The 24,704-nt window shown below is 40.1% G+C and overlaps 1 protein-coding gene across 3 annotated transcripts in view; it reads right to left on the bottom strand.

Moving 5' to 3' along the window:
- The window catches only part of fam189a1 (family with sequence similarity 189 member A1), a 92,159-nt gene extending 68,465 nt beyond the window's left edge, over positions 1 to 23,694 (bottom strand). For 2 of the 3 annotated variants that reach the window (XM_023332648.1, XM_023332649.1), the window contains exon 1: positions 22,738 to 23,694. In XM_023332648.1, the coding sequence (XP_023188416.1) occupies positions 22,738 to 22,986 (249 nt within the window). In that variant the 5' untranslated portion in view covers positions 22,987 to 23,694. Of the gene's footprint in view, positions 1 to 21,637; positions 21,817 to 22,737 lie in introns of all 3 variants that reach the window. The other variant, XM_023332650.1, reaches the window with a different exon arrangement.
- Between the last annotated feature and the right edge of the window lie 1,010 nt (positions 23,695 to 24,704).

The following is a 24,704-nucleotide window of genomic DNA, read 5'->3' as shown; positions in this document are numbered from 1 at the left end:
ACAGAACTCCCTGAAACGCATGAGTCCCTGATAAGTCACCTCCGTCTTACTGAACCAGGCGGTGGCGGTGGAAGCGTCACAGCCCATGAATTTAGCAGAAAGAGAGAACTTGGGTGACAATTAGAGGACAGATTCAGATGCTTCTATTACTAAGCAGAATATTCCCACTACAGAGTGAAGACAACTAAATGGTGGTGACATAAAGGAGGTGGCTGGCATCTGCTGGCTTGTAAAGGCTTTTAATTAAAGCTGCAGAATTTACAGCCAACACTGAGTGTGCTTTAATCAGTTCACCAGGCCTTTATGTGTGGTATATTGTTAAAGGAAAACCCACAGTGATTTTCAGATCAATTAGGAAAACACTCATCCGGTGTCACCGAGTGCCTCTGACCTCGCTCATATGAACATCAGCTGGAGTGTTTACGCCACATCCGAGCCGGCGGCCGATTCGTTCCTACGCCACTGGACTCTCTGTTTTGGCCTGAACTCCTCACCAGCCAGTTTCCGGGTAATGTTCTCACTTACATATCAGTTGGGCGCTGTAGCCTGCAATGAGAGCGGTTCATGTGAAATGACCTTACACCGGGTTTGAAGAGAGAGGAAGAGACATGCAGCAGCACCTGGCCCGCCCCTCACTGCCTTTGCTCATCAGCAATAAAACCACAGCTATAAAGGCCAGCTGTCTTTTAACTTATCAAACCCTCACAGTCACTGTTTGACAGATGTGGGCATAATAAAAAATAAAACCCATCAATTTCTACCTGCGAAGCAGAAGAGTGACTGAGTTTTGTTCAAATCTACACAATTTATCGCACCAAAACATCCATCAAACCCTCTCAGACCAGTCAAGCATTGTAATCAACCTTTCTGCTGATCACTGAACCGTGAACAGGCCAATACAGCAACATGTCTTCCTAATAAAACCTTGCTGTGTAGAGTTAGAAAAAAAAAAAACTCTGAAATGTCAGCAGATAAAACGAGCTTGTGTGCAGAGATGAAGATAATTTTCTCATTGTGCCGGGCTGATTCTACCTTCCCACCATTGCAAAATATTTTGAAGGTTTCCTGTAAAGCTTTGATTAAAAACTGTTATAAACAAGAGAAAAAAAGACATCATTTAAATTTTCAGTTTTTGTGGTATGGTGTATTTATACATCAGCTAAGCAATATCAGCTAGCTCCTTAAAGATGCTTTAGAAATTAACTTTGCTTTCTAATTCCACAATTTCCTTTTTGCTTTTTGCTTTTTCCAGGTCTTCCTACCTAACATCAGTGTCTGATCTCACAATCAAGCTTCTGGAAGAACAACCAATAAATGCCATGAACCCTCTTCTAAAGCTTGGGAAAACCCTACACAAAGAAATGCTGTCATTATAACTGCAAAGAGTGGGCTGACAGCACATAGATTAAGATTAAGATGTCAGTGAAGATCTTTGCAAATTTCTCAATGAAAGTGGTGCATCACAGATCTAAATTCACAGCACACTGTCAACACAACCCATTGCAGATTAAGCTGTTCTGCATATAAAGAGTGAAGTCCAATTTCAATGAATCAGATCAGTAAGTGGGATCAGGAAAAGGAAACATAACAAAGAACTAAAGGTGTGATTTGACTCTATTATTGCAGATGGTGTTGGTCTGTTTTACCTCCGGAACAGGAAAATCTGCACCATACGCTGCAATTATATTTAAGCAGAAAACCTTAATATGAAACCACTGCCGTCTAACCAAATGCAAAAAAACCCTTTAATCATGTTTTAATATGTTATTTAGGCTGTTTTGCTAACACTAATGACACAGGACAAGTTGGTATGTGAACGTTTAAAATAGCAGGTCTCCCAGAAACATCAATTAGAGAGAACATACTGTGTGTATGAGCAGCGATTCAAACAGCTAACCATTGTACTACAGTGATAATTATGCAGCAACGCCCAAGAATATTATGAAGAGGCCCTCTGGGCACACTTGGCTTTGTGTAGCCACAGTAATCCACAGAGTGCATTCATCATTTCATCACTGAAAGCTCAAATATCGATGAGCAGAAACGCTGACTTAACATTTGCTGAAGATTACCAACACGGCCGATCACAAACTCTGCAAGCCGACAGTAAATACAGCTCCAGTGTTATCATGCAATTTAACACACCTCTAAAGAGCACGGCTGAAACAGGATGAGACCTCATCAGAGCAGCAGTCTGTGATTATATGCCAGATCAGTAGATATTGATTGCTTCCACACTGAGCAGAAAAGGATGTAAAATGTTTGAGGAAACCAAAATGAAAACTCTGAAAACTCTGCTGATCCGAGGCAGGAAAACTGGGAACCACAGCGGCCTGTAATGACATTATTTCAGACCCTCAAGAAAACAAACAAAAGAAACAGTACAGACGTCCTCCTCAGAGTTAAACTGGATTAAAACGGAGCAGCCGCGGCTCCTGTGAGAGCAGAACTTTGGATTTGAACAAATCGATGCCACGAGAAGACAATCGGTTTTAGAAGAAGTCATGTTTCCTGCCTGGGTCTCCTCATTAACACTTATCTGACAGAGGAACAGATTTTAAATGTTTCTTCTGGTGTAAAAGTAATAGGTAAACACTGCAGTGAACTTTTTATATTTGGACGAACAATATCGAATACATAATCACTCTGGAAATGTCTAATTCCTAATTAGTCAAAGGTAATAATAATAATAATAATAATACTAATAAAAAAACAAAGACTAAAGTTGAAGCTTAACTTTCCAACAGAAATAATAATAATAATAATAATAATAATAATAATAATAATAATAATAATAATAATAATAATAATAATACAAACGAATGCCTGTATTTTCATGTGCAAACTGGGGGAAAGTCTCAGAAGCTGAAGATTTATTTCTCCTGTTTCACTTCTCTGACTTCTAAGCAAATCCATAATTCCTGTCGCCCCCTCAATCACTCGTCCAGAGAGCTAACCACCTAACCAACCTTCCTTAGACGCATGTGGTCGTGATCTGCAAGAGAACCGTAGGATTAAATCTTTCTTACATGTCTGCACAGAACGTCACGGCCGACCGAGTCAGAAGAACAGAATCACTGGTTCAATAGAGGCTAAACACAAGACTGGAGAGATTTCACAACATAACCAGAATCATTGTGGATCGATCCAGAGCAAGTGATGCGCGACAGAAACCAACTTTTCAACTGAAAATCAGGTTTTAGTCAACAATACAAACTGCTGCAGCGACTGAATGAAACAACTATGGATTTAGTTCACAAATGCGACTGTTTGGAATATGTTTGGTGTGGTTTTTTTTTAAAAACCTAAGGACTTCAGAATAAACCCAAAACTCAGCCCAGCGACACAACTGTTATGATAAAGTAGTGGAAGCAGTGCAAAATTGTATTGGGTAGTTACACCTGCAGAGATTTCCTCCTTTATAACACCAATTTAGCATCATATGTGTGCAAACAAATTGAATTTGGTGGGATTTAATATAGAGGACACCTCGAATTTATAAACACAGATGAAAACGCATTGCGGTATAAATTTACTTGGTTTTAAGTCAAAAACTTATGCTACAAATTTTTACTGTAGTGCCAAACTAAGCTAGAATATGTCTCCACTGTAACATACTGGCGTCAGTCTGAGTTGTTGTCGTTTTTCATTGTTATTACAGCAATTTCAAGAAAAGTTATGATTATTTTTCCCTTTCTCTTTCAGGTTTTATTTTACCTCATTAATGTATGGATGAATGTTTTTTTTGTTTGCTTGCGATACGGTCAGCTCTTTTATGTGGAGTCAGCCTTTAGTTTTACTGCTTGCTCCCTGCAGTTGTGCTCCGTTTGCCCTCTCGTTTTTTAATTTCACGGCTGTCTGATTAACTTTCAAGGACATTTCTGCCCCAGCTAATTTCCATCCCAATGTTGCCAACAAAATACCTGGAAAAGAATATTACTGAATCCATCAGGTAAATGTCAGCCATCACAGCGTTGCATCTAGTATTTTAATCTCTTCATCACTCTCTTGGAGTGAATAATTCGCTGGGTCACAGCTGCATTGGCAAGGCAACACATCCCACCTATCCCTCATTTCATTACAAACCTTTAACACATATAAATAGTCTGCATAAAATTACAAATTATATGATTCATTTGTGTCATGAATGCATGCAGAAATGAGGAGCAGCACATTTATGAGTTATAAAGATTTCTCCTCCACAATTGATGGTTTTCATAAAAAAATCTGACTGAAAATTAACAGTTTCTTCTCACTTTTGATTAGACAATTAAATAAAGTTTAATCACTAGGAGATCTTTCTTCTACAGGGTGATAAACCGTTTTATAATACCGCGGTCTCAACCACATAAAAAGCAGAAGAGCACAGCTCCACACTGGGAATTGAGCATTGCGCAACAGACCAGCAACTTGAAACTCCCTCAATTTATCAAAGTGGCCCCACAAATCAATGTGGATTACTTTGCTAGAAAGCATTGCCCATGTGGCAGAGCGCTCCCATTACCACATAACAATATTGGCCTTTTGGGAGGCCGTGGTAATTTTGTCTGTTGATCAAATCACAGGCAAACATAACATCCCAGAGTCTTAGTTCGAGCATTAACTCAAACACAGGAAAGGTAAAAAAAACCCCACATCATCTCCGCGTTGGCCTTATTGTGTAAACAACCCATACAGACAAACCTTTACCTGTTCAGGCTAAATCAACCGCTGAGCAGAACAAACATACTCTGATCACATCACTATGGAGGTCAGGCCGGACTCAGGCAGCATATTGCCAAATAATACAGGGATTATCCCTGTAATCCCAAATGGGGAACATGTCCACATGAGCAGCAGGTGTCACCTTGCCTCATGTCAGAAGAGCAACGATGAGAGCAGAGAGCTTCACTTTAAACCACATGAATTTTCCTCACATGACTTATGAGGAAAATTTCAGCATGTGGAACCAAAATAAATTCTGCCAATGTTATTGTAGTATTCGGTTGAAAAAAGAAATAACAAGCCCAACTGATAATAACTAGGAGAAACCTCAATGAAATATACAAGAAGGCCTCAAATTAATATGCTGCCACTGCAGTCACTGTATGTAAGAACTACCTTTTACTCTTTCAGGGAGTTTTTAATATGTTTGTTTTCACTACATCAAATCAGTGTGGTGGAAAAAAAACTTCTAGGTATTGTCTTGATGAATCTCATCGATTTCATTTGTATTGTTTATGTTAATTTGCTAATTTTGACTCATTTAAAAAGCTTTGTTGGCCTTTTCTTTAAACTTGCCATAGTTTTCCTGCTCTTGAAAAAAGTGCTTGTAGTTAAAATAAACTGCTTTATAAATTAAAAAGAATAATCGGCCTAGTGAAAATTGACACAGAGCTACAACAACCTCTGATGACATTTAATTCAAGTGGATATTATGGTGAGGTGAGAAAATCCACCACCACCAGCATCAAAACAACACAAAAAACTAATTGAAAGAAAATAAGATTTGCATTTTTTCCATTATCACCAAAGGTTTCTTGATTCTTCTGTTGCCTACCAAGTCCTACCCATTTCTAGGAGATAGTTTCTTACAACCACAAGATGCTACTGGTGATGTATCAAATTGGCCTCTAACTTTCCACATAAAAGAAGTGAGATTCACACTTGATATTGCGACTATAAGCTATGAAATAATTTTACTCTACGTGTTATTTTGGGATGGTTGATTCTGTTAATTTTCCCGAAAGCTTGTTGGTGAGCAGTGTGCAAATACCGCAACACTGCATTAATCGACTTATATAGTCGTCTGTAGTAACAATAGTCAGACTAAAACTCTGATTAGTGATACCTTATTGTCTCATGGATCAGGTAATAGATGTGAGATGGGGAGGCTAAAAACAGTTTAGATCAGGTGGGCTTTAAGCGAAGGTTGCCTGAAGAAAGAAAAAAAACTGAAAAAACATTTATCTGTCACACAATTGAATCCGTCTCCCAGCTAATGCCATAAAACAAGACCCACTATTTGTGGAAAATATTAGTCATCACTCAAAACTGGGGTAGAGGCTACTTTTATCATCATGGCTAAATAATTACATCAGGTTGTGTCTTTTTGAGTACATGGTGCTCTGGCTCCTCCTGACAGTGTGACATTTTGATCAAATCCCAGCTCATCACAGTTCAAAAGTCCATGATTGAAGCTCACAGCCCTGCTGTTGTCCCAGGAGTCCAGATGTTCAAAGACACTGGGGGTGTTAGTCATACATAAATGGACAAAGTCTGCTTTCATGTGCTCAGATCAACTTATTCACAAACACTTCACTGTGGATGGAATGCTCTAAAGGAAAATACAGTCATTACATGAAGTGTTATCCACAACTTAAAAAGTGTAATGTTTAACCTTCTATAGGTCTGACCCCATGAACTAACAGATTTACGAGTAATATAGAAGGGTTATTGTAAAACAGTGAGATTTTAAATAAACATGGCATTCAGGTTCAATTTAAACTACTATCTAGAATTGCACAGTGAGTGAGATCACCCAATTTTCAAACTGATCAACCCTGATTTGTGACCAGCAGGTTACAATTTCAAAAATCCTACTGAGTCATGCCAGGTTGCACTGAAAGAAATCTCTTTGTTTACAGACACACCAAAAAATACAAGTGACAAAAAATAGTGAAAACAGAGGAAAGTTGCAAGGTGAAAATAAATTTTCAAACTATTTTCTATAATATGCTACAACTGGTCTGGAGTTCATTCTGGGTGAAAGTTTATGAGAGAAATTGAGACTTTCAGTAGATAAGAGGACCAGTTACCATTTTACACCAAACTTCTTGTGTTTCATTATTATTGAGCTTTCAATGGCCGTCACATGGCTTCTCGTTCCACTGTTATGCTGATGATACTCAACTCTCTCTGTCATTCCCACTGGATGACCACACAGTCTCAGCACAAATCTCGCATTGTCTCTGACAAATTAAAAGCTAATCTCTGAAAAAAAAAACTCTCTGAAATTAAACTGCTTGTCTTTCCAGCCAGACTGAACATATACCACAATATCTGCATCAAAACTGAATCCTTATGTCTTGCTCCGCAAAAGTGGACAAGCTGACCTTTAAAGTTTGATTGTGCTGCTTTGCTTTTTGAAATGTAAGAAGAATTTCACTGTACATTACCCAACACACTCACCAGCTCCTGGTGCAGCTTATGATCAACTACTGACTTGATGAAACCCTTAGCTGTCTACATCAAATTCAATTCACCGATATTCTTTTAATGGAATGGCTTCCATCTTCTTGGATGCTCCTACAATGGCTAATGTTACGACTTGGTCTCGTCAGTCCACAAGGAATTGTTGGCTAACAATGTTTACACCAAGCTCAGGACAACCCAGACTCTTCATTCATCTTTCCCTTATGGTGGAATAACCGACTGAGTACTACTGGAGCATCCTTGGCAATCTTGACGAGACTCTAAGGACCGAATTCTTCAATGAGATCCTCAAACGAGCACCTACCCTATACTTTACTACTTCTGTCTTTCTAATGACTTGTTTCTTTTATATTTTTAGCAATTATGTGGTCCAGCAAAAGTGTTGCTCTGGACAAAGTATTGCTTGTATCTAAACCCACTGCTGTGTGCAGACAACAAACCCCTGGTTCTGGAAACCATCACCTTTCTTGTGAAAATAGTGAGGCAGTGTAGAAAAAGCTGGAGAGCATAAAACAACACAGAAAACCTTCATAAATACTGCATAGACATTACTCCATACCACTGTCAAAATGATTAGAACTCATTCAAAGCAAATATGAAGAAATGGAGGATGGCACAAGAACTTCATGGAGTGATTGTTCAGCAAGAGGATGCACATCAGTAGGATGGAGTGTTTCTCCACTAAAGAAATATCTCTCAGTTTTATCAGAGTACAGGATGGAGAGGGCATATAATCAAACTGAAAAATAGTGAGTCATAGCAAAGATGGTGCAGAATAAAGACAAGGCTTCACACTTATTATCCTGTCCAGACAAACCACCTTCAGGACCCTGGAAAAAAAAAAAGAGGTGTGGCGTGCGGCCCTCCACACACTAAGACACCCAAACACACCCCCACCCAGATAAACTAGGCTTGTCAAAACAGAGTTTTGTGTCACCCGGTTCCAGCTAATGAGAGGAATCCAGAACCAAGCGATGTGGTCAGACTCATTACTCCACTGAGTTGCAGCTGTGACTCACTTCCACCAAAAACATTTCTGCCTCTCTCTCAATCTTTGCTCCGCTAACACAAGTTGCTCTTCTGTGAGCTCCTTGTTGTTCTGTTGCTTTCATATTTCTTGCTCACTCTCCAGCAGTCTCTCTGTGATTTTGTCTGTGATGATCCTCTTGTCGTTCTGATCATCATGAGCTACAGGCTCCTTCTCCCTCTTACACTGGCTTCGTCTTTAACCCTAATCTCCTTCATGCAGATAACAGAGAATAAATCGACACACATACATCCCTCTTCTGTACTCACACCACATTCAACAACTGGAAACAAGTAACTATCTGCTGCTGCCACAATAACCACTCTTTAATGCGGAAAAGTCGCCTGGAGCAACTACACAGCTTCTGGTTCTGTAGTTATTTGTCCTAGTTTCAAAAGGTGGCTTTTTGTGGAATAAAAGTTTTTATTTTTGTCTGTTCTACTATATTTGTTAGAGTAACACCAGCAAAAACTCAGAGGAATTAAGAAAAGACTGTATAAAGGTGTGTGGTTGTAGAGCAGGTGCCAGATTGGTCTGCCAATAGCCTCCATGTCCGGGATTTAATTCCCAACTTTGGGACATTTACTGCATGTCTTCTACCTGATCACAGTCATTGAAGCACCACAACATAATTTAAAAATGGACTGCATAAACCTCACTATCAGAATGCAACAAATTGCTTGGTCATATTGGTATCTCTACTGACCTGGAGTTTGATTGACTTCTTATTCAGGATGGGTTTTTTCAGCTCTAAATTATATTAAATGAAGTTGCTGAAGCTTAATCACAAACACATTTTGTGTAAAGCTGAACAATGTACTGAAGTGCAATCATCATTGCAATGTCAATATGTGTAATGCCATAATTAAATATTGCATGCAATATTTAGTTGCCTATAATAATTCAAGTTTGCATAAAAGTTATGATTGCCAAGGACTTGGCCACAGTTTTTTATTTCCAGATCTGATAGAAAACTCAGTTCTGAGCTCAAGGTAGGTATTGGAAACAGTGGAAATATTGGAAAGAATTTAATATCGAGGAAAACTCAGGTTAATTTATATTATCAACAATAACAATAATATTGCAAATCTTAAGTTTCCTAATAATATTCAGCCCTCATTTTAAGCAGTGTTGATTTCGGTGCATCTCATCCACAGAAGATGTTGTGTGTTTTCATGAAATGTTCACATTCTGAACATATAAGATCATATGGAGGTGCTTCATGACTAATTCAACCTAGTTTTGCAATTTTGTAAAACTGTAAATGGAGCAGAAATTGAAAGTTTCCATGTTTTTGCTTAGAAAATGAAACAACAATAAGTAAATAAACTAAGCCCCTGCTAACAGTCAACTAATTGTTTGAGCTGTAAATTGCATACAGATTTGGGTTTCTTATACAGAGGGATTCCTGGCTCAGGTCCTTGCTTACTAAGCACAGTTGGACTGTACAGAAAAAAAGCTCATAGGCAGCATATTTTTAGGTTTCGCACTGCAGTGCTGTGATATTGATAGACTCTGAGCAGAAGGAGGAGTCAGTTTCTTAAACTACAAATGCTTTGCTCCTATAGGTTTAAGAAGCGATATAGCCCTATTTAAAAATAGAGGCAAGAAAATGATAGAAATTCTGATTAGGCTTTGGTTACAGATGAAAAAAGATTTTAAATGCAACGTTTCAGCTTGAAGAGCTTGTCAGAGAGGAACACCCTCACCATCCCTCGTCAAAAAACTGAAAAATTCAATCTCAGAGGGGCTCACACTCCAACAGCCACAGCATCTACAGAGACATAACCACCAGGGACTGAAACGGTTAGGAAGTCAGATCAAAAGGAGGAATATTATGAGAGCGTAGCTGAGGGATGAGGCATGCAAACTGAGCTGAAACCATGCCAAGAGAAACACTCCGAGCTGCAGAGGAGGAGTGAGCTGAAATATCAACCTGAGGGAGGAGATCCTGGCCTGGGGAGGCAGCTGGCCCGCTTCAAGCTGAGCAAACTCCTACATACCAGCTATTCCCTGCAGCATAGGATAAATGTCTGTACACATTCACTTTCAATTTTACTACAGATTTAATTGGTTTCGTTCTTTATTTTATGACCAATAAAAAAAAAACAGCAATAAAAAGAAAGAATACATCAACTAGCAAATTAGGAGGAAAAACAGCAAACAACAAGCCACTTTCCCTCAGGAATGTTTGAGATAAATTAGCATTTAGTACGAATCCTTCTAGCAAAACACAGGAAGAAAATAATGATTCCTCTAAAATTCTGAGATGTGATTTCAGAATGAAGAAAACCAGCAGATACTAAAAGACGCAGAAAACAAAACAATCTATCTTTTCTGTAAAGCTTTCACTTCAATGAATTGCACACTCGAGCTATGTAAATTTAACCCCTTTCTCAATCAACTTTACTGGTTTAACTCAAACTGACTCTCAGACTAAACAGCCAGTGATTAACTTATTGGTCTGTCTTGGTTCAGCTCGCCCCGTCTGTACGGATGAAACAACCGAAGAGCAGGAAACCTCAAGGAAAGACATAACTCAGGTTATTAACATGAAGAATTGCTTTAAGATGATGCTGCTGGACTCCACTGGGAGGTCGCGGTGACTACATTATGCGTCGGGTGACAAATCTGATCAGTGCCAGATGCTGAATGATGTGTTTTGCTCTTTGTGTGTGTGTGTCTCTCTTTGTGTGTATGGGGGAATTTTTCTGCCATAATCCAAGAGCACACATTTTCAGTCTGAAAGCAGGATTTCATGTCTTTTGTTCTCAAAACCTTTAATACTTTTGCTTACATTTTTATTTTGATAACATATCTTTCTTCTCCAAACTTGTAATGATTGTACTCAAAACTTCTCCTTGCGCTCAGACTTAGTCTCTGCTTGCTTTTGTAAACGCCTTTTGGCACAGTCGCCTGGCAACGTCTCAGCCTATTGAATGAAAGTGTTGTACTGGGTGTGCTTGTTTCCTTCTAGTGGGTGTGCCTGTGTGGCTACTGTCGATTGTAGCAACCCGTGCCACCCACTGAATCTTAGGGAGAAACAACAACATCAGCTTTCTGCTCCGTAGTACACTAAACATCCGACAGCAGTGATCTACTGATCGCCAACAGCCTTCTGATCGTAGGCAGGAGTTTGTTCACCCAACCAACTCCCTACATCCAGTAGGTGGTGCAAGTTGCTACAATCAAAAGTAGCCACACAGGCACACCCACTAGAAGGAACCAAACACACCCAGTACAACACTTTCATTCTATTGGCTGAGAGGTTGCCAGGTGTCGGTATTTCCAAAAGCAAGCAGAGTGCCCGAGCAAAGACTAAGTCTGAGAGCGAGGAGAAGTTTTGAGTACAAGCATTACAAGTTTTGAGAAGGAAGACATGACGTCCTGCTTTCAAAATAAAAATGTAAGCAAAAGTATTAAATGTTTTGAGAACAATAGACATGAAATCCTGCTTTCAGACTGAAAATGTGTTCTCTTGGATTATGGCAGAAAAATTCCCCTATAGTGTGTGTTGTCTACTGAATGACAAAAGCTCCCTCTGATCTGATGACCTTTTTTTATGCCATTACTTTCTGTTACAGGTTTGACCCTTGAACCTGAGCAATTTATCTTAAATTTCCATGTCTCCAATCCACAGGTTTCACCAGTGATAACATACATTTTTTCTTAAATTACAGTTTAGATAAATATTATTTAAAAAGTCGGGATATGATTGCAAAATGAGTGCAAAAGAAATTGGTAAGTAGTTTACCTGCTAAACTAACAACTACAAAACAGATGCTAACTTTGGTGTCATACTTTCCACATGAAAGAATTATGACCTGGTTTTAGGCCAGTTTTTCACAATTGATTTAAGCTCCCTAATTTATTTTTAAGGTCCCAAAACAGAAGAAAGGTAAAGAAATATTTCATTATCTCTTCCTCCCCAGCTTCCTGATAAATTGAAGTGTCTGTGTCTTCCCAGACAAACAGAAAACCACTTTGACCAGCTTTGATGAAACTTTAATCCTGAGGCCCAACAGTCACATGAATAAAAAGCGATACTCATCCACACACCTGTGACTCCCCCTCCGTCATTTATACCCTCACAAAAGCACCACCCCGCACAATCCTGGTTGCTAATCATAGAACAAAGAGAGGCCCCAGTCAGCGGGCTTTTCCATTGATCAGCTACAAAAAGCAACAGGGATGGTCCTCAGTCAGCTTTGTTGAGCCAGGAAGGAGTTAAAGCTCAACTAAAGGTAACGGATAGAAGTCAAACGCATCAACAAAAGCCCCATATGCCTGTCTGATGCCTGCTATCAGACCTTAACACTGATGTCGACCTGTTACAACATGCTACCACAAGCTCTTTATTAAAGATAAACCTCTTTAAACAACTTTGCTCGGGTTATAGTCAGAGGGAGCAAACAGATGTCTATGTCTTCACAGAGGACTGAAAATCTCCCATCAGCACAAATAAAAGACGGGGATCTTCCTATACAGAGCTATGATATCCTGTTAGGTTTTTCATGAATGGGTTGGTAGAATAAATGCACCCGGGTGTTGAATATTTCCATCCTCTATTGTTCATTGTTTCTATTATCTCTCAATGCATCTTAAAAACAACACGGGAATTCCTACAGTGTTGCTTCTGGTCGTCGTGTGTTGCCTCTTCATTTTCTTTGAGCTCACTTCAACCTTGTTGGCCTTTTCTATTAAATAGTCTGCATGCAGACGCGCTCGCAGCGTGGTTGAAGCTGCTTGCAAAGAGGTGCAGCATCAAGCATTCTGTCTGACACATCTCTGGGTCAGACTAACACCAGAGAACAATGGAGCCAATGGAGGATTTATGAGAAAGAAAATCTGCCATGCGTGCACATAAAAACGGATCATGCATTCAAAACATGGAGCCGTCTACCCCAACGCATGACCCCCATCTTCCTCTTTGTCTTCGCAGCCACATCTGCAGCCAACAGTGTCAGGTCTCGTAGCGGCCAGAAAAACGGAAAACCTGCAGCTTTCATCACACATCAGCCACTTTCACACTTCAAAGATCAAAATGGTGCATAATGGCACCTTTTTTTGTGTGCTTGCATTCGGTGGTCTTTGAATACAAAAGACTATTTCCATTGGTGTGTTTGCAGAAACACATCAATGTGCAAAGTACTTATATGGGTTATATTAGTCTGATATCTTTAAATAGCCCTTCAAATAATAAAAAAATAACCTACTTTAAATGTATTAAGCCAGGCAAAAGCAGAAATGATAACTTTAGGGAATGATAATATTTTGAGGGCACAGAATTTGGCTTAAAAATTTAATCTTTTGTAAAACAATGAATATTGTGAATTTCATTTAGAGTGGGGATCCTGTCATATTCATATTTATTTGGGGCTTTTTTTCATGCAAATTCATGAGAGAAAATTCCTGCTTCTCAAATTTGGCCTTTTAAATAGCTGAGGATATTCATTGGTTGCTAAAAGCAAAGTAAATCATTAAAATCTGAATATTCTGTAGTGAAAATAATTCATTTCTGCTGTTGTGTATGTTGTGGTTTAAAAACTCCACTGAGCATCTCATTGTCAACTGCAACAATGTAAAACTGGACTGATGCAGCTCAAAGTAATTTCAGAGAAGTGCTTATCCTCCCATCCTCTTAGCCTATACAATCAGGCTCACTCCGCATCAGAGTCTCACCGCTATGTACTGCGTAATACGGGCTTTGTTTGCTGGAAAATGTCATTCATATTGCACAACAAAAGCCAAGGTGAATGCTGTCAATGTTGTTGGAAAAATTCCAGGCATTTCATATTTCTGTTCGGTTCAAAAGGAAATGTTCTGCCTGATAAGGTACTGAGCCATGCTGCTTCCTTGCTGTGATAATTACAGCATGCAGAGAGACAACATCTAACAAAAAAGCATGCAAGCAAAGAACAATAGGTGAGGAAATACATAAAAATAAAAGTGATAAAACCCAGAGTCTAGAATCATCTGAATGCCCAACAGCAGAGACCCGGCACAAAAGCAATGAAATTAAGTTGACACCTTGAAATGTTATAGCCCATTTTGTGTGTGTGTGGGTGTGTGTGTGTGTGTGTGTGAAAAGGCAGCTAGGACGCCCTGTTCCTTTCCCCATCATGGTGCTGACTGGTGGCAGTGGAGTGGGGGCAGGATGTACTGGAGGGTCCTCAGAGTAATCAGCAGCAGCAGGCTGAGTGCCTCCTTACTTATTACAGAAAGGTCCAGAAGGGGAGTGAATTACAGCAGCTCTGCAACACCTCAGGATGGCCAGAGTGCTGAAAACTACATGACATCACCGCACCTCAACCTCAACTTTAAACACAAGAGGAAAGTCACGGAGAGAGAGAAACTACAATCAGCTGGAGTAAAGGCAATATGGAAGTAAACAAGAGACACATAACTGATGGCGGCTATTAGCTGATCGGGATGAGATTTAAGACAGGGCAGACCAGCCGGGACCCAGAGCGGTCTCTGCTGACCACACTCTCCATTTAATCTGGGCTGACAAGATGAGTACAGCAGGCGAGGAACCACGTTCCTCCATTGACAGCTGGGAATAAATGGCAACATCCAAGCAACAAAGGGGGGGGGGGCTTTATGTCAAGTCTTATAATGATTCCTTTCCTGCTCTGCTGGACAAACCTTGTGATCCAGCCAGGTAATGTAAAGATCTGACTGAGATACAATAAAAGAAACTGCTGTCAAACAGGAGACAAAGAGTAAAAATGATCAACTCTGACTCTCCTCTAAAAATGATTGTTTGAAATTCCCCCAATTCCCAGTAATACTCTGTAAGGCTCATATTTAAATTGTTGATATAAATAAAAGAGTAAAGGTTTGAGTCAAACCCTGAGAGCATTACGATTGTTCGATTTCACCCCAGCTCGTGCAGCGCTTGCTGAGAAAATTTAATTGCGTCTGTTTAAATGAGATTTTCAAAAATAGCTCAAAGCCTAAAGAGTTATAATATATTTTTTATCAGCTTGGTTACTGTGAGTCCTAATGTAGTGCGTGAAGGTTCAAAAGTAAAACACGATAATTAAATTTCAACATATGAAATGTAGTCATTTCCAAACGGCAACATGTAACTTTTATATAGAAAAAATGTTATTTTTACGTTTGTTTCAACTGTCACTGTGTCATGATGACATAATATGGGCCAGTGCTTCTATTGCCTTCTGCAGAAATACACTGCTTGGCTTGATCAGATATAACCAATCAAAGGAGGAAGGTGCTGTCAATCACCCTTGTGTATGATGCTCAATGTGTGGTGGAGAAACAATGTATAGTTACAGGAAAACTGTTTATGTGGCCATGATAAATAGGCTGAGAATTCATGGCAGGCTGCATTGTGGAAAACTAGATGGAGCATAGCAGAGAGCAATGGGGAGGGTGTGGGCAGCATGTACCCTGACTTAGTGCCTGATTGACAGCACTAAGACAGTCCTCCTGATTCTGACTGTCTTTTTCTGACCAAGCTGTGTATTTCTGCATATAGGAGCCAGAGGACTGGGAGAAGGCAGCGGAGCTTGATTTTTTCACAGATCATCCGCCTCATGCTACGCTTACCTGACATAGTACTTACACTTTTAACAAATATGTTTAAAAAAAAAACTATCATTTTATAAAAGTTACATACCCCAGCGTTGGTGTGTAAGCTCAGAATTACAGAGGAGGGGAAATATTTTATACCAGTGCGTGGAAATTACATTATGACTGCCTTGCTTCAAACAAGTACACGTTTCACAGAATCTGCTTGACCTACAATGACTTTCAGAGCAATGCTCCTATCTGGGAGTGAAATGGTTTTGAGACAAATATTTGAACTTGTGGTTTGGGACAAAACCAGGTGACCTTGACACCAAGCAGATCTTTGTTGGTCCTAAGAGATAGCTGCAGGTTTTCAAAGACACAACAAATGCAGCGTGCTTTAGACATACAGGCATATATAGGCAGTAGATTCATCACCCAGACACATCTACAGCTGACCCGCATAGAACAAGCTCCTACACCACTATTTGTTCCAGCTTCCTACCATCCCACTGATAACAAAATGTATTATTTTCAGCTTTACGTACACAGGTTATGGATAGAGGATGCTGTGTTTTTGTTATTGACAGCTGCACCGAAATGTTTCCAAATCCAATTGTCGGCTAACAAGCTTCAGTGCAGCCAGTCAACCTCAAACGTCATGTTCTAGACATGTGACGCATCACAGTAGTTGTGGGTGGATCCTGGCACCAGTTCACAATTTGATTACCATTTATACTCTGGATGCAGGTTAGTTGATTTAAGATGACAAGAAGATCAATGAGTATGAATTAATGAGGGGTTAATTGAACATTTTTGCATAGTGATATGTTGGTAAGATAAATGTAACATTTTGGGGTTTTCTCACAAATAAAAAACCCAGGGTCTTACATAATTTGTATGCTCCACTCTTTGTTCTCCATGCGTTATTGTTTGCAGAGACTTTTAAAGAAGAAACATCTCCACTTGGATTAAAATGCAAATCAGTGTTCAAAACAATCTACATCAAAACATGTTTATGACTGTCAAAAGATTTAAGAAACATCATCAGTTAACACGGCTGTGTCTCCTGAATCTTAACTTTCCTAATGATGAATTAAATTTACTGTGGTTAGTAAGTAGAAGGTGGTAGTTTGTGTATAAGTGATCTACAGCTTGACAATTTATAATCATAACATGACTTTTATGTGTCAGAGCAATAAGACCCAAATTCATGAAAGGTTACATTTGTGTGTATTTGACTGCCCGGCATCGGATTGCACGCACTTACACTGTGTTCTTTCTGTGTGAGGCAGACAGAGTAGGTCTTCCTATTAATAACAGGTTTCAAGGTTATGACAGGGTACTTATATTGTATGCTCTTTACAAACATGACAACCAGCTATTTTCTGTCCTGACAGATGTGAAGTTGCACAATTGAAGCTTTGTGTGTCAACACCCTGTTGACAGGAACTTTTATTGCCAAGATTAACCTGTCTGTTCTTTTATCATCCGTCCTGTTTCCAACAGCTATTTCTTTGCTGCTGGTTCCAAATCTAAAGCATATGGTTTAAGCTGTTGTAGACATTTAAACTCATATTTAAACCTTTAAATGGGATGTAAAGGATTCAGAACTATTGAGAAGTGTGGCACTTTAAGATGAAAAATGTTTCTCTCAGATCCATATGTGTAGATTTTTATCGGTTAAAGTAGAGCACAGTGATATCAACTAGGTAGTCATGTTCTAAAAATTAGGAGTTTGATTGGAAAGTCAAAGTATCGCACTAACTTGACACCGGGGTGGAACTGCTCCTACTCAGTCTAGAGGCAGAGAGAAGCTGACTGAACGCAACGTTAACACTTCTTTCATCTGCCTGCTTTGATGTTCTGAATCATGAGCGACTCTACAGGCGCAGCACTTTTAAAGAATATTATGTCAACTTTCCTGACAAACATGTCCCGATTCACAACATGAAACAGACAGAGAGCTTTTTCACCAGAAATCATGACAACTCTCCAAATCCATGCTGTGGATTACACTTATGTGTGAGTGCTACCATTGTGTTAGTGTGCTTAGACTTAAGACCTGTTGCCAGGAAACTGCATGGGCCTAATAAGTCAGTTAATTAATGATAATTCACACCAGCTTGCTGGAAAACCAATGGCTCAGAGGAACATAGCAGATAAATGGTGTTTCTTTCTGCAGCCAAAACTAGACCTGCAGGTCACGTTTCTCCCTGAAACGACTCTACAGGCGCAGCACTTTAGAGTGCTACTTCCTGTCACTACAGTTATGAAAGTAAAAGTCTTATTCTTACAGCATTTAGAAATGTCTCAGCAGACACCAAATGGCAAAGTTAATCATAATTTTGTTGGCAACAATTTCAGAAATGACATGCATGCTTACGGTCGCATTGCAGTTGCTATGTGAAACACACAAACAACAAAATGGATCTCATCAAAAATCTGAATAGTGTTTTCAAACCTGCAGTGAACCGAAGCAATGCAAATCCATTGATAACATATTTTGACAACATATTTTTCTGCATTTTCTGCTTTTAAACACTGTTCCACCATATTCATTGACAGGCGTTCCAAAGAGAATAATTACAAATGAATAGGAAAGACATGTGTGAATAAATAATGTATTACAGCAACAGTAACTGCAATAAAACATCCTAAACTTTAGCAAAAGTGTAAATTTGCAAATAATTACTTATTTGCGAATTAATACATTACCTTCATTACATTGAATAACTCACAGCTAACATTTCATTGTCTCACATACAGGAATGCTTCTTCTCAGTAGAATGATTACACCACCTGAACTAAAGATGGAGTGCAAAACCTTTATTATTCAGAACTGAACAGAAAGGAATCGAAGTCAGGAACATTTTTCTGCAGCTGTGTTTTGGTGACATGTATAAATTCTCAACAGATCTGCTCTGCCTTGTCAGGGCTCGGAGCTCATCCTTTTCATTTGCCAGTGATCATTCATTCCCAGGGACAAATAATGGAAAGAATAGTCCCTTTGGCCTTGCATCTAGAAAATCTTTTCTTCATCTTCTCAGTATTTCAGACGTTACTTCATGCATTTCATTTGTGTTGTGAAGCTAAACCACATATCCTGACAAGAAATGTCATAGTGGCATGGGTGTGAGACAAAGACGACTTTGACAGTACCAACCTACACAAGCAGAAATCCAGAAAGTGCAATGCCAAAAGGATTTCATAAATATGCTATATTGCAAAAAGTATTCACACAGCTATTGTATTTGATGCTTTCAGATGTAATAAGTTCAGCTCTACCAGGAAGACTGTTCACAAGGTTTAGAAGCCACAAGGTCTAATTGCTTCTACATTGTTATGATACCAGCAACAGTTAACTATTGAATATTTAGTCGCGAGGAAATTTCACAACTACACTGTTGTATGTGCTGGATTTTATACTATTCGCTACCACAGAAGTGATTGGAAGACCTGAACTCAATGTTTTGGATGGGTGAGCAAATACATCCTGGCAGCAATTTAATGTTTTTTTTTTTGTTATTTTTTTAAATAGTCAACTGGCATTTCTCACAAGGGTAAAAAATGTAAGCTACCACACCATTTAAAAATCCTTTTAACTGTTTTTTCTACCTGTAGCTTTTTGCACAAATAAGGTTCACCAGTGGGATTGTTTGAAACCAAGTGCTCTTCAACCAGGCTGTTTAATAGCACAACAGAAAGCAAAGCTTCATTAAACTTGCAATAAGATGAATCACAACGGGATTTATTCTCTATCCAACAACCATCAGGAAACAAAGACATAGTTGACTAACAGATCGCCTAGGCAACCAGTCATGAAATGGCTTTCATGCCGCTGAATTTACTCCAAAATGGGTCTTTGCCAATAACATAATAAGTCCCTGTACACCATTTTTTAAAATACACACAGAAGTTCACATACTTGAGAAGATTAGTGCAGAATTTGCTGACGGTTGATGTTGGAAACGGAGCAGAGAAAAGCTCCCACAGAAGTAATATCGACAATACTGTCTAAAGCTGCTTGTGCTCAAGCCCAATGTGTAGATTTGAGTATTCAAAGTGCTGCTCTGATAGAAGGTGCACGCAAAGAAACACAGAAAATCAACAATTTCTTCTTTCAAACAGCCAGGATGGATTCGGAGTATAAATAAAGGAGAAAATCCTGCTTAAGGCGTTGAGGGAACAGACATAAAATTATCTGAGAACGAATAAGTCTGCACTGTAAAAGATATCTGCTGTAACATCTTCTTAAAGACAGCATAGAAAGAAGTAGGGTGCATGTGAGCATTGTTAAACTGGAAGATAAAGTGCAATTTTGTGTGCATTTCAGCTACTGGCAGCTGCAGAAGCCTTTTGGACCGCTCTGTAACACTGGCATCAAATACTGAACAAAACCTGGCAACCCAGCAGGACTCTGAGCCAACAGGTAAAGCTGCAGCTGAGCAAGCCTTGTGCAGCCTCCAGCTTTTAGCACTGTCCATTGTTGCAGTCCTTCCTCGCCTATTCCTCACCCAAATCACAAAGACATAAGGAGCCGCAGTAATTAGTGAGGCGTTTCTAAACGTTTTGTGGTATTAACTGGCTGATGGAAAGAGGAAGATATTTGTAGGATTATTGAGTGTGATATAATGCTCTCCAAGAAAAGACGCTGAACATCAAAGGTGTGGGGAAAATGTTTTTTTATCCTCAATGTAAAAAATTGGGATCTAGGAGGCAGATCTGTTGATATGCAAAACATACGGACAGAAACTGTGTGTTCATGTTTCTAAATGCGCAAGTGTGAGTGAGTGTTTGATGGAGGAGAAAGAGAACGGCCACGCTGAGCTCAGCAGTCACTGCTCTGTGTAGGAAGTAAAGATTACGCTTTCGCTCGCTGCGACTGTGATGAAATCCCACAATGCCAGTCCTCACACTGAGATCCTTAATGACGTCCCACGGTGACTGCAAACACACACGCACACAAACATGCTTATGCATAAGTTACGCATTTGTTGCCACCATTCTTACCAGCGCAGTTCATCATCATAACGCGAGGTGCAGCTCTAAACTGTCTCATGAACCGCATTCACTCAGTCAACCCGCCAAGATTTGTCATTGTGCTGCTTCACATGGAGGTCCAACCCAGATAAAAACCGTAACTAGATTTTACAATGGTAACGGATAATCCAGGTATCCAGGTAAATTGCCTTCTTTTCTGCAGCACATTTGCTCACACTGTGAAATGAAATAAGGCAATAGGTCCCCTAAAATTAGAAACAGGATATCTCCAGAGATTACTAATACAACACAACATGAGCCTTTTATATTTGTATGGACTGGTTTTATTCTGGTAAAATATCTACACAGAGAAGCAGAGAGTTTCTAATTTCAGCTGATTAAGATGTTTTGTTTTTTTACTTTTGCACTAAAGCATTATTCGCACCAGACCGCTGATATTTAGGAAATTATTAGACTCTCAGTAGTTTGCAGTTTTGATGTGTAATTTGGGGGAGATTTTTCTCCCCCAGTCACCAGATGGGGAGCTGGACACAACAACATTAACTGGATGCTGCCACCACTGTGGCCTGTGATTGTTGCTGCTAATGAGATATTAGATTTTTTTTTTAGCACTTGACTGTGCAGCTCTGTTCAACAGCACTGTTTTATTTTCCTCAAACATACATACTGCACCACTCTGAAAGGGTCTCCTGATGGCTGAACGACTCGTAAAATATTTCATTTTCTGAACTGGTTTACAATTTGTTAATGGGAGTTGCATGCATCTGACTCAGAATGAAAAAATGTTAGGCACATCGTAATTTATTTGTTCATTATATAGCTGTTTTATGAAAATAATTCCTTCTTTTTCATTGAGTGAAGCTTTTTTTTAGCCACCTTGTTCAATCTGATCCAACAGGAAATGAGGAAATGTGCATCTCTCAGGTCGCGTGTGGAATCTTTCCCATTCTTTAAAGTCGACTTTGTATATCCTGTTCATCTCCAGTTTTCTAGGTCTAACTCTTTCAGCTCTCACATTTCTCCTCCATGTTTCCGCTTTCCTTGTTTTCTGTCGGCTGCAAGGACCAAAAAAAAACAATTCAGAAAAGCGGTTTATGGTCAAAAGAAGCACATATCTGTTGATCAAAACCAAAGTAGATGGTTGCAATAATGTCAGGATTCAGTGAAATGTTCGATTAGGCTTGGTCTAACACTTTTTTTTCCGTGTAACTGCATACTTTTATCTTTAGATGGCAATTCTGGATAACATTTTGTTATTTAAGTGACTTAAAAAATAAAAAACGTGGTATTTCAGGTCCCATTAGTTGCAGAACCCCTGAATGTCAGAATGCATCTGATTTCAGTGCCTAAAGATAACACAGAGTAAGACGAAGTGTAACAAGCTGACAGATCTTAAACACCCTCTGCACAGGACTTCAGCCAATCACATCCAAGCACTGAAGGAGAATGTTCACTGACCTTTGAACCCTGACCCCTGTGATTACACACTGTTCCCCTGTAACTATACCCACCCACACATGCACTAAGACAAAGAGGCATTGCTTTCCTTCATTCTAAAACACACACACATATACACAGATGGCCCTTGTGGCACAGACCTCCCCTCACCCCTGTACTCATGCCCTACTGCCTCTATAATTAATGGACTCGTCCTGCTCCATGCAGCTCTCTGGCAGAAAATAAAGGATATGCTGGTCAAAAATATTTACAGGACCCAAAATCAGAAATATGAGAAATACAGCAGGATTAATGTATCCTTCCCTCTCATTACCTGTGTGTCTAATAATCTATCTGCAATTGCTATCTCTAATCATTCTGAATGTAAACCCCTTTTTCTTGAGAATAAGCATGCCAGCCCAGTTAATACTTAAATATTGTTACTTGCGGTATAATTCCCATTGAACGATCTACTGGATCCCTATGAGAACTTGAGTCAGGATGTGGAAGCTTTGCGTTTGGTTTTTTTTAGTACTCACAGAGAAACCTGCCCAGAAGGGACACGAGTGCCGCACTCTGGGTGATGTAGTGAGCGCCAGAGCCGCGAAGCTGACAGCCAGGATGAGACTCCCCAGGACCATCTGAGAGACTCCCAGGGCCAGCATGATCCTCGTCCGTGTGCGGTATTCCCTCAGCCGGGACAGGCTGCGGGACAACGACGCCGGGCTAAGAGATCCCGGGCCGCTGATGCCGCTGCTGGCGCCTCGGGGCAGCGCGTTCACCGGCATTGTTTCCAAAAAAAAAAAAAAGCGAGAGAGGGGGGTCCTAAAACCGGGTAAGACGCACCGTAGGCGAGGTGAATAAAGGCAATAGCATCCAATAAGCGTGGAAGCGTCGTGTGGCAGACTGGCCTGAGCTGATGGACGGCGTGGTCAGAGCTTACTGTGGATGTTCTCCATCACTTAAAGATGCTCGGTGTCGCTCCAATTAGAGATGCGCAGCGGCTGACGGGGGGAAAGGTGGACTGGATGAGGCACCAGAGGTTCAGCATCACACAGGCAGGAACTATGGATATTTATTTAAGTCGATCATTTAAAATAAAAAAAAGGAACCGAAGCCTTCTTTGACTGCTCTGGCAAAGAACCCATTCCATAAAAGTCAAAAAAGAAAATCCGAAAACGCATTATGCTGCTATCACCCAGCCATGCACCATTGTCATGCTCTCTTTAACTTACGAGCGAGGGGAGAAGACGCGTGATAAATTCATAACATAAACTCAGAGTCCTCGGCCGTTCATTTAAAAAAGACAACAAAAAAAAGACAGACAGCCGTCTGAAAACAGGCTGCTTTTGTTTTTCAGTAGGTGCAGGTCTGAAGGAGCCGCGGTGTTCACAGACGACAGCGAAGTCAGCAGCAGCCAGGACAGAAGGTGATCACTGCGCGTTGGATACGAGCCACTGTGCGCGTCTGCATGGCGGCGAGCTGTTCTGCGCTGCGCGGACTGTTTTACTACGACAGGGAAGGAGGGGACAGACAGCATCCAGAGGGGAAGAAAAAAAAAAAACACTGACTGGTGGTACCGGAGGGGATGTGGTGGAGGGTGAAGGGATAGAAATATTAAGAAATTAAGATAACAAAAATTCTAATTATTTTATATCCAGGTCCTTTAGATTAACCCCAATCAGTTCAAACCATGAAGCAAATTTAAGCTTTTCACCCAAAGCTGTTCTGCATCAAACCTATACAGTCAACCACATTAAATACAGCCCCTTTCAGGGAATACTTGCTCAGTTGGGAGTATGGGGGGATAAAGTTGGCGCTCCATGCCATTAAGACACTGGAAAAGCTTTGTCAAACATACAGATTAAAAAGAGTGGGGACAATCAGCTGTTTCATGCCAAGACAGGAGACAACAAATGAACTATTTGCTCCAAGAGAGTTGATGGAGATCAACAGAGGAAGTCAAAAAGAGCTAGCTAAAAATATAGATAGAACACAGGTGTCAAACTCCAGTCCTCGAGGGCCGCTGTCCTGCAGTTTTTAGATGTGCCACAGGTACAAAACACTGGAATGAAATGACCTCCTCCTTGTGTAGATCAGTTCTCCAGAGCCTTAATGACCTAATTATTCCATTCAGGTGTGGTGCAGCAGAGACACATCTAAAGGTTGCAGGACAGCGGCCCTTGAGGACTGGAGTTTGACACCCCTGAGATAGAATGTCGAGAGAGGACGTGTGGTAAATGATAAAATGTTGTGAGGATCGTGCAGGACATGCATTGTGCGTGCTGTGGTGCCGTCTGAGTAAATGAAGTTTGAAGTAATGGCTGGACCACAGCCTTACAGCATCATCCGCTGACCAGTCACTGTCAATTGCTTGATGGAAAAGTATAAGGATGTATTTTCTGGAATGTATGCTGTGTGTGCTAGCTATACTGCAGACAAAAAGTGTGTGAGTTTGAATGAAAGGGGTTGTGAAATATCTGTAAAAACGCTGTCTGGATACCTG

Source organism: Xiphophorus maculatus, chromosome 4 (genome assembly GCF_002775205.1).
Source record: "Xiphophorus maculatus strain JP 163 A chromosome 4, X_maculatus-5.0-male, whole genome shotgun sequence".
Lineage (NCBI taxonomy): Eukaryota > Metazoa > Chordata > Actinopteri > Cyprinodontiformes > Poeciliidae > Xiphophorus > Xiphophorus maculatus.
The sequence above is the reverse complement of the archived record's forward strand: the minus strand, read 5'-3'. Positions and strand labels throughout refer to the sequence as shown.